At 43.8% G+C, this 12249-nt stretch overlaps 1 protein-coding gene across 1 annotated transcript in view; it reads left to right on the plus strand.

Moving 5' to 3' along the window:
- Positions 1–795: 795 nt before the first annotated feature.
- CUNH14orf132 (chromosome unknown C14orf132 homolog) overlaps positions 796–12249 on the plus strand; it is a 33045-nt gene continuing 21591 nt past the window's right edge. Inside the window, exon 1 of the mRNA XM_041400667.1 lies at positions 796–895. Coding sequence (XP_041256601.1) covers positions 869–895 — 27 coding nt within the window. The 5' untranslated portion in view covers positions 796–868. The remainder of the gene's footprint in view (positions 896–12249) is intronic.

A 12249-nucleotide genomic window follows, 5' to 3' on the forward strand; every position in this document is an offset into this window, starting at 1 on the left:
AACCTGTGAAGGAATATACTAAATTTTTCATGCTAAAAATGATAACAGTATCTGTGAGGAACAGGGAAGAGCATAAGAAAAGGGACAAAATGTATTGTGTATTGTTGAACAGTAAATTCTGGGAACAAGGAGGAGGAGGGAAGCTGAAAATAAAGTTCCAACAGCTCAGCCATGAAAAGATGTAACATTCAGCCGTCGGGATCACTTTTCAGCCGTGGTGAGAGAAGGAACCGAGTATTTTAAAGCCAGGCCGATGGCTCGGCACACTGGGCAGGATTAGCTGGATGGATTAGCAGTGTGGCCGCCAGGTGTGCATCTCCAGAGGCGCGGCGTGTGATGCAGAGGATCCGCACACGCCGCGAGAGCCGAGCCGAGCCGAGCCGCATCTGGCTCAAGACGCTGCTTTAACCACCCATCGCTTCTCTCCGCAGCACTCGCCCGTCACCGGCTCCGACCGGCGGGACCCAGCCCGAGGGCTCCGCCGTTCCGCCGCCGCGGCGCCCCGGCCGTGCCCGCGCACCCCGGCTCGGGGCCGCGGAGCCGTTCCGCGTAGGCAAACAGCCCCGAGGGCTGAGGGGTTCCTGCCGGCCCGGCCTGGCACCCCGCGGCAGTCCCAGGCCGCCGTGCCCGCTGCAGGGGGAGCGGCGCCGTGAGGGGCAGCGGTGCCGGGGCGGGGCCGCCCCACAGGTGCCCGGGAGGGCGGAGCGGAGCCGTCCCGGCCTCCCTGCCGCGGCCGCGCCCGCCGCTGCTGGGGGAGGCGGTGCCCGCGCCGCGCCCCCGCGCCCCGCCCGCCCCCGGCAGCAGCAGCAGCGGCAGCGGCAGCCTCAGCACCTCCGCCAGCTCCGCCAGCAGCTCCAGCGGCAGCACCATGGACCTCTCCTTCATGGCCGCGCAGGTGGTGCGCGACGGTGGGACGGGACGGGACGGGAGCCCGGGCGGGGCCGGCGGGGCGCGCATCCCCTTCTCTGCTTTCCGCTCCGGTCCTCTACTCCAAAGTTGCGTCGGCGCGGGTGTAAACCTGAGCGGTCCCGCACCTTGGGGAAGGGGCGAGGAGGAGGATAAAAAGGGAAAAAATGAGGCGGCTTGGCGCTGCTAAGGAGAAGTTGGCGGCGCAGCTCGGGGCGCAGCACCTGTTAGCGCCCGGAGCGGGCCCAGCGCGGCGCTGCCGCTCCCCTCTGCCGCCGGGGCGCTGCCAGCGGCCTCGGGCTGGGCCAGGCGGGGAATCATCTCCCCATCCTCCGAGACCGGCTGTACATGGAAATCGGAGATGTGAATTTTCGGTTCTTTTTCCCCATTCCGTACTGTGATTGTATGTGCAGCTGTGATTTGGGGGGTTTTAAAGTTGTTTTCTACACATACAGAATCCAGCTTGGCATGTATAGAAATACTCCTCTGTTCGCATGAACAAATGTTTTAAATTGCAGCTTAGTTCTGATTCCAGCTCGAGGCATGATTGTGGGTGTTGGTGTTCAATGTACTCATGCTTAATATACTGAGAAGTATGTACTGACTACAAGCCACCCAAAGCCAAACATCATCATGGTGAATCCAGGTGAATTGGATTTTTAACAGACAGAAAGTGCTGTGCTTGAGAAAAAGCCACACTCACCATCCATTACCTTTTCCAGGATATATTCTTCTATTCATGTGGGTATCTAAGCGTAATTGGACTTTTTCAAGAATAATTTGGATCCAAGTTTGTGATTTTGCCCAGAAACATCACCCACCATTCAGAGGTGGAGTAGGGGCCAGGAAAGCCTTTCTGTACTGTTGCTGCCTGAGTGCTGACTTCAGCTGGAGGTGTTTGTTGGAAGCCAAATCTGATCCCTGAGATGTTTTTCTGTTTCATTAATGCAGTGGCTGTTTTGTCTTGTTGACTTCCTAAAGTCCACTTCTGAGGGGGTGTCAGGCTCTGCCTTTCTGAAGGTAGCAGTTGGCTGTCCAAGCATCTCTTCCCTTTGGATGTATTTCTAAGAATTTTTAAAGGAAAACCACAGTGGGGAGGAAAGCATAATTTCTATTGATATGAGATCTTCCTGGTAACTGGAGTATTCAAAAGAAATTTTGCAGGTGTCAGATCATTTTCCTATGGTCCTTCTCAACACAATCAGTGAGCTCCCTGTGTCCATCTTTTGTTCCCTAAGCACTGAGCCCCCACAGCACAGAAGCAGAGGTGCAGCACAGCAGCAGGTTTTACCCGTGGAGTGGAGTGTGCCAAAGCTGGGACTAGTGCTGCCCATTCTCTTTTTGTACTCTCCCTTATTCTTGTTGTCCCATATTCTACGTAACTTCTACGCCAATTCTGTGTCTTCAAAGAGTCACAAAGCACTGTTGCTTTGCTTCTTTCAACAGTTCCCAGTGCAAATGTGTCTTACACTTACTAAGGTTATTAATGCAAATAGTGAAAAGTGCTTTTCTCCCTGATCCTTTGGGGTTAATTTGTTGTTTTCCTTTGTCACAAGAAGTGTCAATTGATAATTTTTGTTTCAGTGGGAGGTGAAGGCAAGGCAGTACACCTCAGGAAGAAAGGCTGGAATACCTTGGAGCTGTATGCCACAAAGCCCTTTGGGTGGTGAGGATGGTGGGAAGCAGTCAGGGCTGTCAGATCTCTCCCAGTGGGGCCACAGGGCTCACTGGGTCTGCACAGCACAGGGCATATGGGGAATTCCTCCAGGGGGTATTTGTGTAATTAACCTTTGATGAGCTGTAGGAGAGGATTTCCTGGGCTCTTTTTCTACTGAAGGAAGTGAATCCAGTTCTTAGGTCCCTGTGTACAGCAGAGGCTGCACTAACCTCTTTTACTCCTTATCACAGGCCTCTTGTACCTTTCTGAACTGTCAGCCCTTTCCATTCCTGCCACCATAGTGACTCCTTTAATTTAGGTATTGCTTTTCTTCAACTTTCTTTTTCACTGCTATATCTTTTTGTCTTTTTTTGTTTGAATAATTTCTTTTGCATCTCTCGTGGTGTGGTCCATTGAGATATCTTCAGAAACAAATGAGTGAGAACACAAGAGAAATATTGGCATGTGCTTCCTGCTGATAATAATTTTTAAAGATACTCTGCTATCACTCTCATGATCATCCACCTGCAGCAGGTATTACATTTTACCTGATGAATACCCGACACATTAATATTTTGTAGAAAAGTAGGTAATACCTAAACTGAGATGCTTAAAGGCATACAAGCAATGGTTACCTCTCAAGTTAGTTTATTTTTACAGGATACTGAAGACTATTTATGTTCCTATAAGTTGCTTTTGTGTGTCTTCACACCTTTGCACTGCTCATTGTGGACCCAAGTTGGCTTTGCTAGATGTCTTGTGAGACGGCACACATGACCTGTATGTTAGAGCCCCTCTGATGTAAACACAGAAGCAGAGTGTAAGTTTGGTCACCACTTGCAGCCTCAGTGATTCTACAGTGTGTTATGAACAGTTAAAATCTGGCCTCCTCCTAAGTGCAGCTTGAGCAAGCACCTGAACCCCTCAGCTGTCTTGTGTTTATTAGCTGGGCCACAAAGAACAGCTTTTGACTGTGACTATTAAATGTTGTTAAAATGAGCCCTTTTGCATCAGTGTGTTCATCTCCAATCAGTAGTTGATTGAGCAGGCTTGGGTGTCTGTTCTGCTGGTGCTTTAATTGGCTTTCGTTTAAGGTCCCTTGTGCTAATGAGCAGGACTCATATTAGCAGCTAGTCACTAGGTTTCCATTTTAGATCCCTGTTTTAGTTAAAGTAATGCTGTACATCTCAAGATGCTGTGGCAAAGATGTTCAGCCACTGCTAAGCTGTATGACAGCCTCATTTCTGTATGTTGTTCAGTGATTTGAGAGTGCTCTTGTAGTCTAGGTAACCTCAGAAATAGCCACTTCTCATAGGTAGAGACTTTTGCTTGCAGCATAAAAGCCTGATTTGGGGAGGTGCACAGTGCTGCAGGCTAAGAGCACTCCCTGCTTTTGTCAGGGGTTAGGGGGTTGCTGCCAGATGCCCAGGGGTGAGTTGCCCCCCTCCCTGCTTCTGACAGACTAAAATTAATACTGATTTAACAGCCAGCTGAGGAAAAAATGTTAATGGGAGCAGGGTTGAAATGTCTTCAACCTGAAAAAAACCCAGAAGCTTTTAGTGGGAAAAAAATGGGAAGACAGAGAAATAAAAAATGATGTCATGGTCTTCAGTAGGATCCAAATTGATATGAGCTGGGCAGCATCTGCAGTCATCATAATGTTACTGATACGGTTTTCAAGATTTATGTTTGCAATTTAATTTTCTTGAAGTGTTTCCTGTATTTTCTATTTCATATTGAAAATGAAGACTGGATTTCCTTAATTTGCAGTGTTTTTATGGTTGGGTATGTCTCCCTACAGTAAAAATAAAAATTTAATTGTCAGATAAATGGTCTTTTGTTCTTTTACGTTTAGAACAGGGAAAAGGTAGCAAGAGCCTTGGGAGTATGGCTGTTTCTGTGGATTTTTTTTTAATAAGTCATATATAGTTGATGATTCTCCATGTTCAAAACCTCTTTGTAAACAGATTCTGGGGATTTGAAGTACAAGAAGTTGAATTCTTTGTGTATAGTTTAATAATGAAAAGTTGTATTTTTAAAATTATTAATTTCAATTGGAGTAATAGGGGTTTGTTTTAAACATGAAAAGTGACATGCTTCAGGAGCTAGAGAAACAAATGAGCAAGTTTGATACAGAAAGCAAAACCATTGTAAAATAAAGATTATTTCATTGCCTTTTGTTCTTTATTACTCTTCTAGGATTTCAGGTCTGGTCAGTGATCATTCAAGTGACTTGAAGCCTTTCATTGCATTGGCAGTAATCCAGGTCACCTTCCCCACAACAGGGAGGTGGTCATTCTTGCATCTTGAAGAAACTTTATAGTTCCCTATTACCATGTCAGAATAACAATCCCTGTTTCCACATGAAACATACATTACTAAGAGCTATATAACTTCTGGAAAGCCCTGAAATACACTGGATGAACTGAGTTCATTTAGGGTCAATAATGTCATGCAAGTTATTTATGAGAAAATGCTATAATAGCAGATTCTGCAAACTTTGATTTTAAATATCCTTTCATTTTGACTTGTGGAATTATAACATCATTGTCATTCTGTCTCTTGAAGATTGGAAAACACTTTTAAGATCTATTTCAGCCATTAATGTAGCACTGCCAAGTCCACCACCAAACTGTGTCCTTAGCTGCCACATCTACACATGTATTAACTACCTCCAGGGGTGGTGACTCAGCCACTTCCCTGGGTAGCTTGTTCCAACATGTAGCAACACTGTGCATGAAGAAATGTTTCCTAATATTCAATCTAAACCTCTCCTGGCCTAACCTGAGGCTGTTTTAAATTTGCCATGTCACTTGTTGCTTGGAGGAAGAGACCAACCTCCACCTGGCTATAATCTTCCAGGTGGATGTAGAGACCAGTGAGGTTCCCCCGAGCCTCCTTTTTCTTGAGGCTCAACATCCCCAGCTCTCTCAGCCACTCCTTATCAGACTTGTGCTCCAGACCCTTCACCAGCTCTATGCTCACATTTTCCAGCTGACGTGGACAGCCCATGTGCGTGCTGCAAGGCCAGTGTGTGCACAGAGGGTGTGCTTGGCATTCTTGGACACCCAGCCACCTGAACAGAGCTGCTGCATTTCCAGAAATCCCAGACATAGGTCCAGTATCCTTTAATTCCTTTCTAATGAGATTTCTGGATGTTAGAGGATGCACAATTAGGATCTGCTGTACTCTGCTGTATCAGCACAGAGGAACCAGAGTGCAGGATAATAACTGCATTTGTTTTCCCACTATTCTATTTATCTATTCTCCCTCTCAGGGGTCAAGAGGGATTCAAAGCCTTTATTAGCTATGTGCTCTTTCTTACAGCAAGGTAATCTGGAGGTATTAAAAAAGAGAGAGTTTAGATTTGTGGTTTGAGTAGGTTATTCCCACCAGCTCAAAACAGAATCCAGGCTTCTTGCTCAACGTGATCTGCATGTGTCTGTGTGTCCATTCTTCACTGCCAAGAAAGATCCAGAGAAAGACAGACAGACCTTTCAGTCATGCTTGCACTTGGGGAGTCTGTCTTTGACAGTGCTAAATGGTGGCCATTTGGAAGCTTTGACATTACTGGTTTGGGACATTTGCTTAGGACTATTTTCTTCTGTAAAAAGTGGGATCACCAAAAAGCAAGCTCTTTGCCAAACCAGTGGAGAGTTGGATTAAAAGATGCATGAACAACTCCTTGTCAAAAGCTGCCCTGATTATAATCTTAAGACCTAAGACAAAACCTCTTTGATCTATATCATTAAACATTAATAATGTTAGCTAGGAGCTTATAGTCATTCTTTTATATAACCAGTTCAGTGCTCACTTATCTGCATAATAGGGCACTGACCATTACGCTACGAGCTCCACTTTCTTCCAAAAGTTAAAGTAATTTTCTCTGGCATTCTTTGATTCCTCCAGAATGTCTTGACTTAAAATAAATAGAATCAAAGCAGCAGATGTGAGTTTAACTACGGAGTTCCCAGAAGCTTTGGTTCAATCTTAAGTCCCAATGTCTTGCTGTGGTATAGCACAGCCAGAGTGTCCAGCTGTATGATCCAGATGTTGCTGAAATCCTGTTTTGTGCGCAGAAATCAGTGCCCTCATCCAGGGTGTTGCCAAGAGTTGAAGTGAGAATCATTTTCTTTCTGCTGGCTGCTTGGCACAATTACATTAGATTTTTATTAGTGTGGGGAGCAAGAGGAATCCCTTCACTTTTCTTATCACTGCAGTAACACTGCAGACTACATTTCCAAGTCTTGTGTAGTAGAAATTTCTGTTCCAGCAAAGCTTTTGAAAATTCATTGGAGATTTGGGTGTACTGTTTTTATAAAGTGTTGATACTGCACTTTGGAGGAGGCTGTTGTTCCAGGATTGTGCTTGTAATTGCTGTCAAAAGATGTTAAAAGCAGTGATTCCAATCCAGCAAAACACTTCAGCATTTACTGCACTTGGAACACATGTATATAGTTCCAGTAACATCAGCAGGACTGTCCACTTGCTTAAAATGAGGTGTCTTAAAGCCTGGCACCGATGGAGAGAGAATGCTTTGCAATTCATAGAAAAATATCCTAGGAGGGCAAGAGAAAACCTATTGTTGGTCATGTTATTAATTCAGGGAAGCCTAAGTGTTTTGGGAGTGACTGTGCTTTCATCAATTACTAGCATGATGAATTTCTCACAGGAGCTCTTACGTGTTGGAAGAGGAGGATGTGGTAGGAGGTGGGTGGTGGAGAAGGGAAAGGAGGACATAGCTCATGTGGCACAGGTGTTTGTGCTCCTTTGCACAACAAGAGTTACAAGAAACTGGAAATAATTTATTTGTGTTTCATGTGCGCCGTAACTGTGAGACTAATTCTGTGACACATTTAATATTTTTTTGAAATAATTTACATGGTTTTCAGCAGTTACATGCTAAAAAATTCACAAACAGAGCAGATGTCGCATATTTCTGTCTTTGTTGAGTGTGGAAAGGAGGGTTGTAATATAATAGTAAATAGACATTCACATGTTTTACAGACATAAAGCATTTCCCAACACAGTTGATTGCTGTAGTAGCTGGGGTCCTGTTGTACAAAGAATGGCTAGAGATGGCAGGTAAGAGGAAGGAAGACTGAAGCAGCACTGCATTCATGCCAATTGCTTGTTGAGTTGCCTGTTTTTTCTTGAACAGTAAGAGCCCAACCCTGTCCTACACTGAGCAATGATTCTCTTGGCAGACTCAATGAGAATGGAGTTTCTTGGTAGCAGCTAAATAGCCCAACTGGGTCCTCAGAATCCATAGGCTGGAAAATCTTAACTGGTTACAGATTGGGGTGGTGGTGGTGGTGTTGTTATCTTGATTTTGGCTAATTTCGGATTAATTTCTCAATTCATTGATGAGCTGCAAACACAAGGGTGGAGATCCTGGTTTAAATTTTGTTGAAAATAGAATGGATGCTGGCCATTAGGAAGCTAGTTTTACCATCTTCCTAACTTCATTCCCATAACAAACAAAATCAAAAATCTCCAAATTATTCAAAGGGTTATATAGGATTAAGTATAGCAGTGTTATCCTTTGGTGACCATACACCATCAAATTAAATCATTGATAAAAGATTAGACCATTAAAATGGAGTGCAGTGATATGGAAAGCAGAAAATTACAGCAGCGACTCAAAAATTCAAAGTAAATAGCAAAGTAAATTCAGCAGTGACCAGCTCTTTTAGTTTCCTGTGTCTCTCTGCTGGACTTTAGTTTCTTTGGAAGTGTTTTTGGTCATGAATTGCATTTTCTACCTGAGCTAATGAGGTCTGTTGTAGTCCTCTGTCTGTTGTTTCAGCAGACATCTTGGTTTGATGAGTATAGTATCCTATACAGAATTACTATTAACCCCATCCTCTGCTCAAAGGGATGATGCTTTTTAAAGGTATCTTTTGAAAAACTGATGGCTCTCTGTGATTGTTATAAACAATTTTTTTCCACCAGATACTTGCTGAAGTATGAAAGGAAGATCCTTGAAAATTGGTTGCAAACTGATGATAGTTGTGTGGCTTGATCTTGTGCTGGTTAACATGTTGGGATTGTTCCATTTCCATGGAATGGAAGTGTTTGCCAAACAGGATCCTGACATTTCATATGCAAGTTATGAGCACTTAGGAACAAAAAAGTGTCAGAATGAAGTGTGTGAACTCCTTGACATCTTTTTTGAAGGTGCTGTGTGGTCAGGGTGTGCAGTCCTGTTGGCTCTGGTGCTGCAGTGAGGAATGCCTGTCCTTACACTGGGCACTGAATAGGCACAGAAGACATGGCCAGCTGTGACACAAAGACCAGGAGTGCTGAGCACTTGCTGACTGTGTGCTCTGCAGTGCTGGCAGGATTACAGGGAGCAGAGACAGTACAGGCTGGAAATCTCTCCCTGTGAGTACAACCATGAGCACACAGCAGCCAGCACTGGAGCTGTGAGCAGTGCTCGCTGCCGCCCGTTCCCCCGCTGGCTCACACACCCACACAGTGCTCTCAGTCCGTCTCACAGCACCAGCTTTTTGAAATGACACCTACTCTGACACTGAATCTTTAGTTAGACACTGAATTCCACAGTCCCGGTAGCTGCCAGAGCCCAAACCTGCCAAGCAGCAGCTAATTAGAAATCATTACTATTATGGCCACTTCAGAAAAGCTCAGCACCTCTATGAAGCAAGCTGCTGGATGCAGGGCCATTTCCTTTTGTTTTACAAAGTGATTGTCTCTAGTGTGGAAATGTTTTTAAAAAAATAATATTAAAAGCTGTTAACCTCAGCTGGTTCTGTTTGTTGTAATTTTGTTTGTAAGTCTTTCAAATGTTACAAAAGGCAGAACACCTTAGGAATGAGCCTGCATAACTAAAACAAAACCAAACTTCCACTGTGTTGGGTTTTTTTTGTTTTTTTTTTTTCCTGCCAAAACAGCTGGAAGAGCGTTTGCAAAATGTGGGATGTTGTGCTGTGTTGTGTGATTGATAAAAAAGATCAATACCAGAGTTGCTGTATGGAAGGGAAAAAGATAGCTGTGTCTCTTCAACTGATGTGTAGAGGTTTTCAGGTGTATGTTCAGAGAGAAAAAGTAACAATAGGACTGATGCAGAAACAAAAATATTAAAATTTAAAGTTTTAAAGGATTTTTGAGATATCAGCTGAACCTAAGGACATGGAGCAGCTGATCTCCTTTAAATATCTAGACCCTACTTAAGTGTATGCCTGAAGTATGTAATTCTCTGAACTTCCCTTCTGCTTAAATGAAGTATATAATTAAATTTCTTGATAGTCTGCAATAAGTGCCAAAGCATTTTGAGGTGTTATAATAGATCTTCTTTAAAAGTGAGCTCCACTTGAAATATGTTCGGTTTCTCCTTTTGTCTTTCTGCCTTACCCTCCTTGATGCACCACATAAGATTTTGTGGATCTTTCTCAGGGGTTTCCTCACAACTTTTCTCTTGTTTGACTGTGTAGAATGTCTTCCTTTGAACTCAGGTATGCTCTCCTCTTTGGGTACCTTCTTTCTTCATCTCTCATACCTTCAATCCTTACCTTCTATAAATTATTTCAGATGCTGTAGTTGCACCAGGTCCAGTCCAAGTCCTACAGAAATCTGAGTTTAGTTCTGGAAGATGGGGCTGAAAGAGTAAACAATTTTCTTGCTCAGGGACAAGAGATCCAAATGCATCAGAAGAGCAAATAAAAATGCTGCAATCACTGAAACTGTAAGCAACAGGGCAGAAACTTTCCCAGTTGACTTACTAAAGACAGAGCCTGTTAGTATGTCTTTTCTGGACTGCAGGTTAGTCAAAATTGATGGTACTTGATGTAGAATCTATATATCAGGAATGGAAATGTCACCTCCTTTGCTCTGTTTTATATTTTGGTTGTTCTTCAGCTAGAGCAGAGTAGCTTACAATCTCAGTCTGAAAAGTTCTGAATTCTTCTCTAGATGCTGAGCCGAGCAGTCACTTGTGAGAAAGATACTGAAAATTCATTCACAAACACTCTTCTTTCTTTGCCTATTATGTCTTTCCCCTCACAGACCTAGAGGTCACCTTCATTAAATATGTGGTTATTAACATAAAGGCATGCCAAATGGTTATTCTGTGATATTATCCAGGCTGTGAAATGGTTCATTCTGTGTTGGTCTCTGAGACATTGGACTGAGCATGTGGTGAAACCATGCAGATGAGCAAGGCAGTGAAATTTGTTGTCAGGGTGGCAGATGTTTTATTCTCCTGGTGTGTTCTCTGGCATTTCTCAAGGATGTGAAACAGAAGCAGAAGAAATTGAATTGCTGTGCTTGCTCTCTCCCTTGTTCTCCAAGGTAGTTTTGCAACTCATTTCTCCTGTAATCTTATCAAGTGTGAGAAGAGACATGCATCTCCTAACTTCTCTTACAACTGTCCTTTACACTTTCACAGGTAACCTTCTTTACCCAGCCAGCTGTAGTTTTCAGCATGGGTGGTTTTCATGGTACATATCTTGCTTATCACTTTAGTGTACATAATACCCTTAACAGCACTTTAAAGATGGGTATTTGGATGACTAAATAAACATTGCTGCCTTTAAAACATTTGTCTCCCGACCTCTGCTCTGCACAGTGCATGTCTGGAAAAGGGAGGGCATGAGAAGGCAGAAGACAATGTGCTGATGTCAGCTGCAGCCTGGGCTGCCATGGTAATGATCCCTTGCTGTGCCTTAAAGCCCTCAGGTGCCACTAAATGCCATGGGTCATGCTGACAAGTGAGGGGAAATGGGAAGAGGAAGCAAAGGTGGGTTTGGCTAAACTCTGCTGTCTTCCTTGAGGACACAGCATGGTCTGATGTGAACTGGTGTACAGAATGCTGGACAGCTCCCAGGAGCCAGCTCATTATTTTTCTGTAGCTGTTGGCTTTGGAAATTGCAAAGTCAACTGTTACTAAAAATCTTAAAACTCAGTTCTAGAGAGCAATAAACAGGAGAGTCTCTTCTGTAATGACAGTTGGTCTTGTTTTGACACCTGATCTTTCCTGCTAGAAAGCTAATCACATAGCTTTACACGCTAGCCTTGCCTAATCAAGGATATAAGTTCATTAATGCAAACATTCAATAACTTTTTAGTGTTAGATTTTTTAATTATTAAAAAATTAATACCTTTTACTGCCCATAGATTATGATGGTAATTCAATTGGACTCCATCACATCCATAATATCTTTTTTTACAGAAATGTGTAACATTTAGGGTATGGATGCATCTCCACACTTACTCTGGAGATCTCAGGGGCACTACAATATAAGCAGCCATCAGGCATATACTGTAAATTTGTGTGAGACATGACTGGGACCTTGCATCCCAACACTCTGATGATCTGTGGTGCCTCTGCTCTGTCCCACAGGAACGTGGCATGACCAGGGAAGTGAGGGACAGTAGGCTGGGCCAGCATGGGCAAGCACACATAAGGTGGCAACCAGAGACAGACAATACAGCTGAGTCTGTTGCTCAGTGTATTTCAGGGTTGTTGTCCAACTGCTGCATCCAGCAGTGACCTACAACTTAGAGAGTTCAACCTCTAATGTGATTTTCACTCTCAGAAACATCAAAACTTTTCATGAAGAGTGCAAAGTTTCACCTGAAATTAAAGGATACCAAGAGGAAGGCTGGACTGTCCCACAAGGCCACAGAGGAGATAAGGGTCTCTCAAGTAAGCACTTATTCCCAGT

Source organism: Onychostruthus taczanowskii, unplaced genomic scaffold, assembly GCF_017590055.1.
Source record: "Onychostruthus taczanowskii isolate IOZ18803 unplaced genomic scaffold, ASM1759005v1 scaffold1, whole genome shotgun sequence".
NCBI lineage: Eukaryota > Metazoa > Chordata > Aves > Passeriformes > Passeridae > Onychostruthus > Onychostruthus taczanowskii.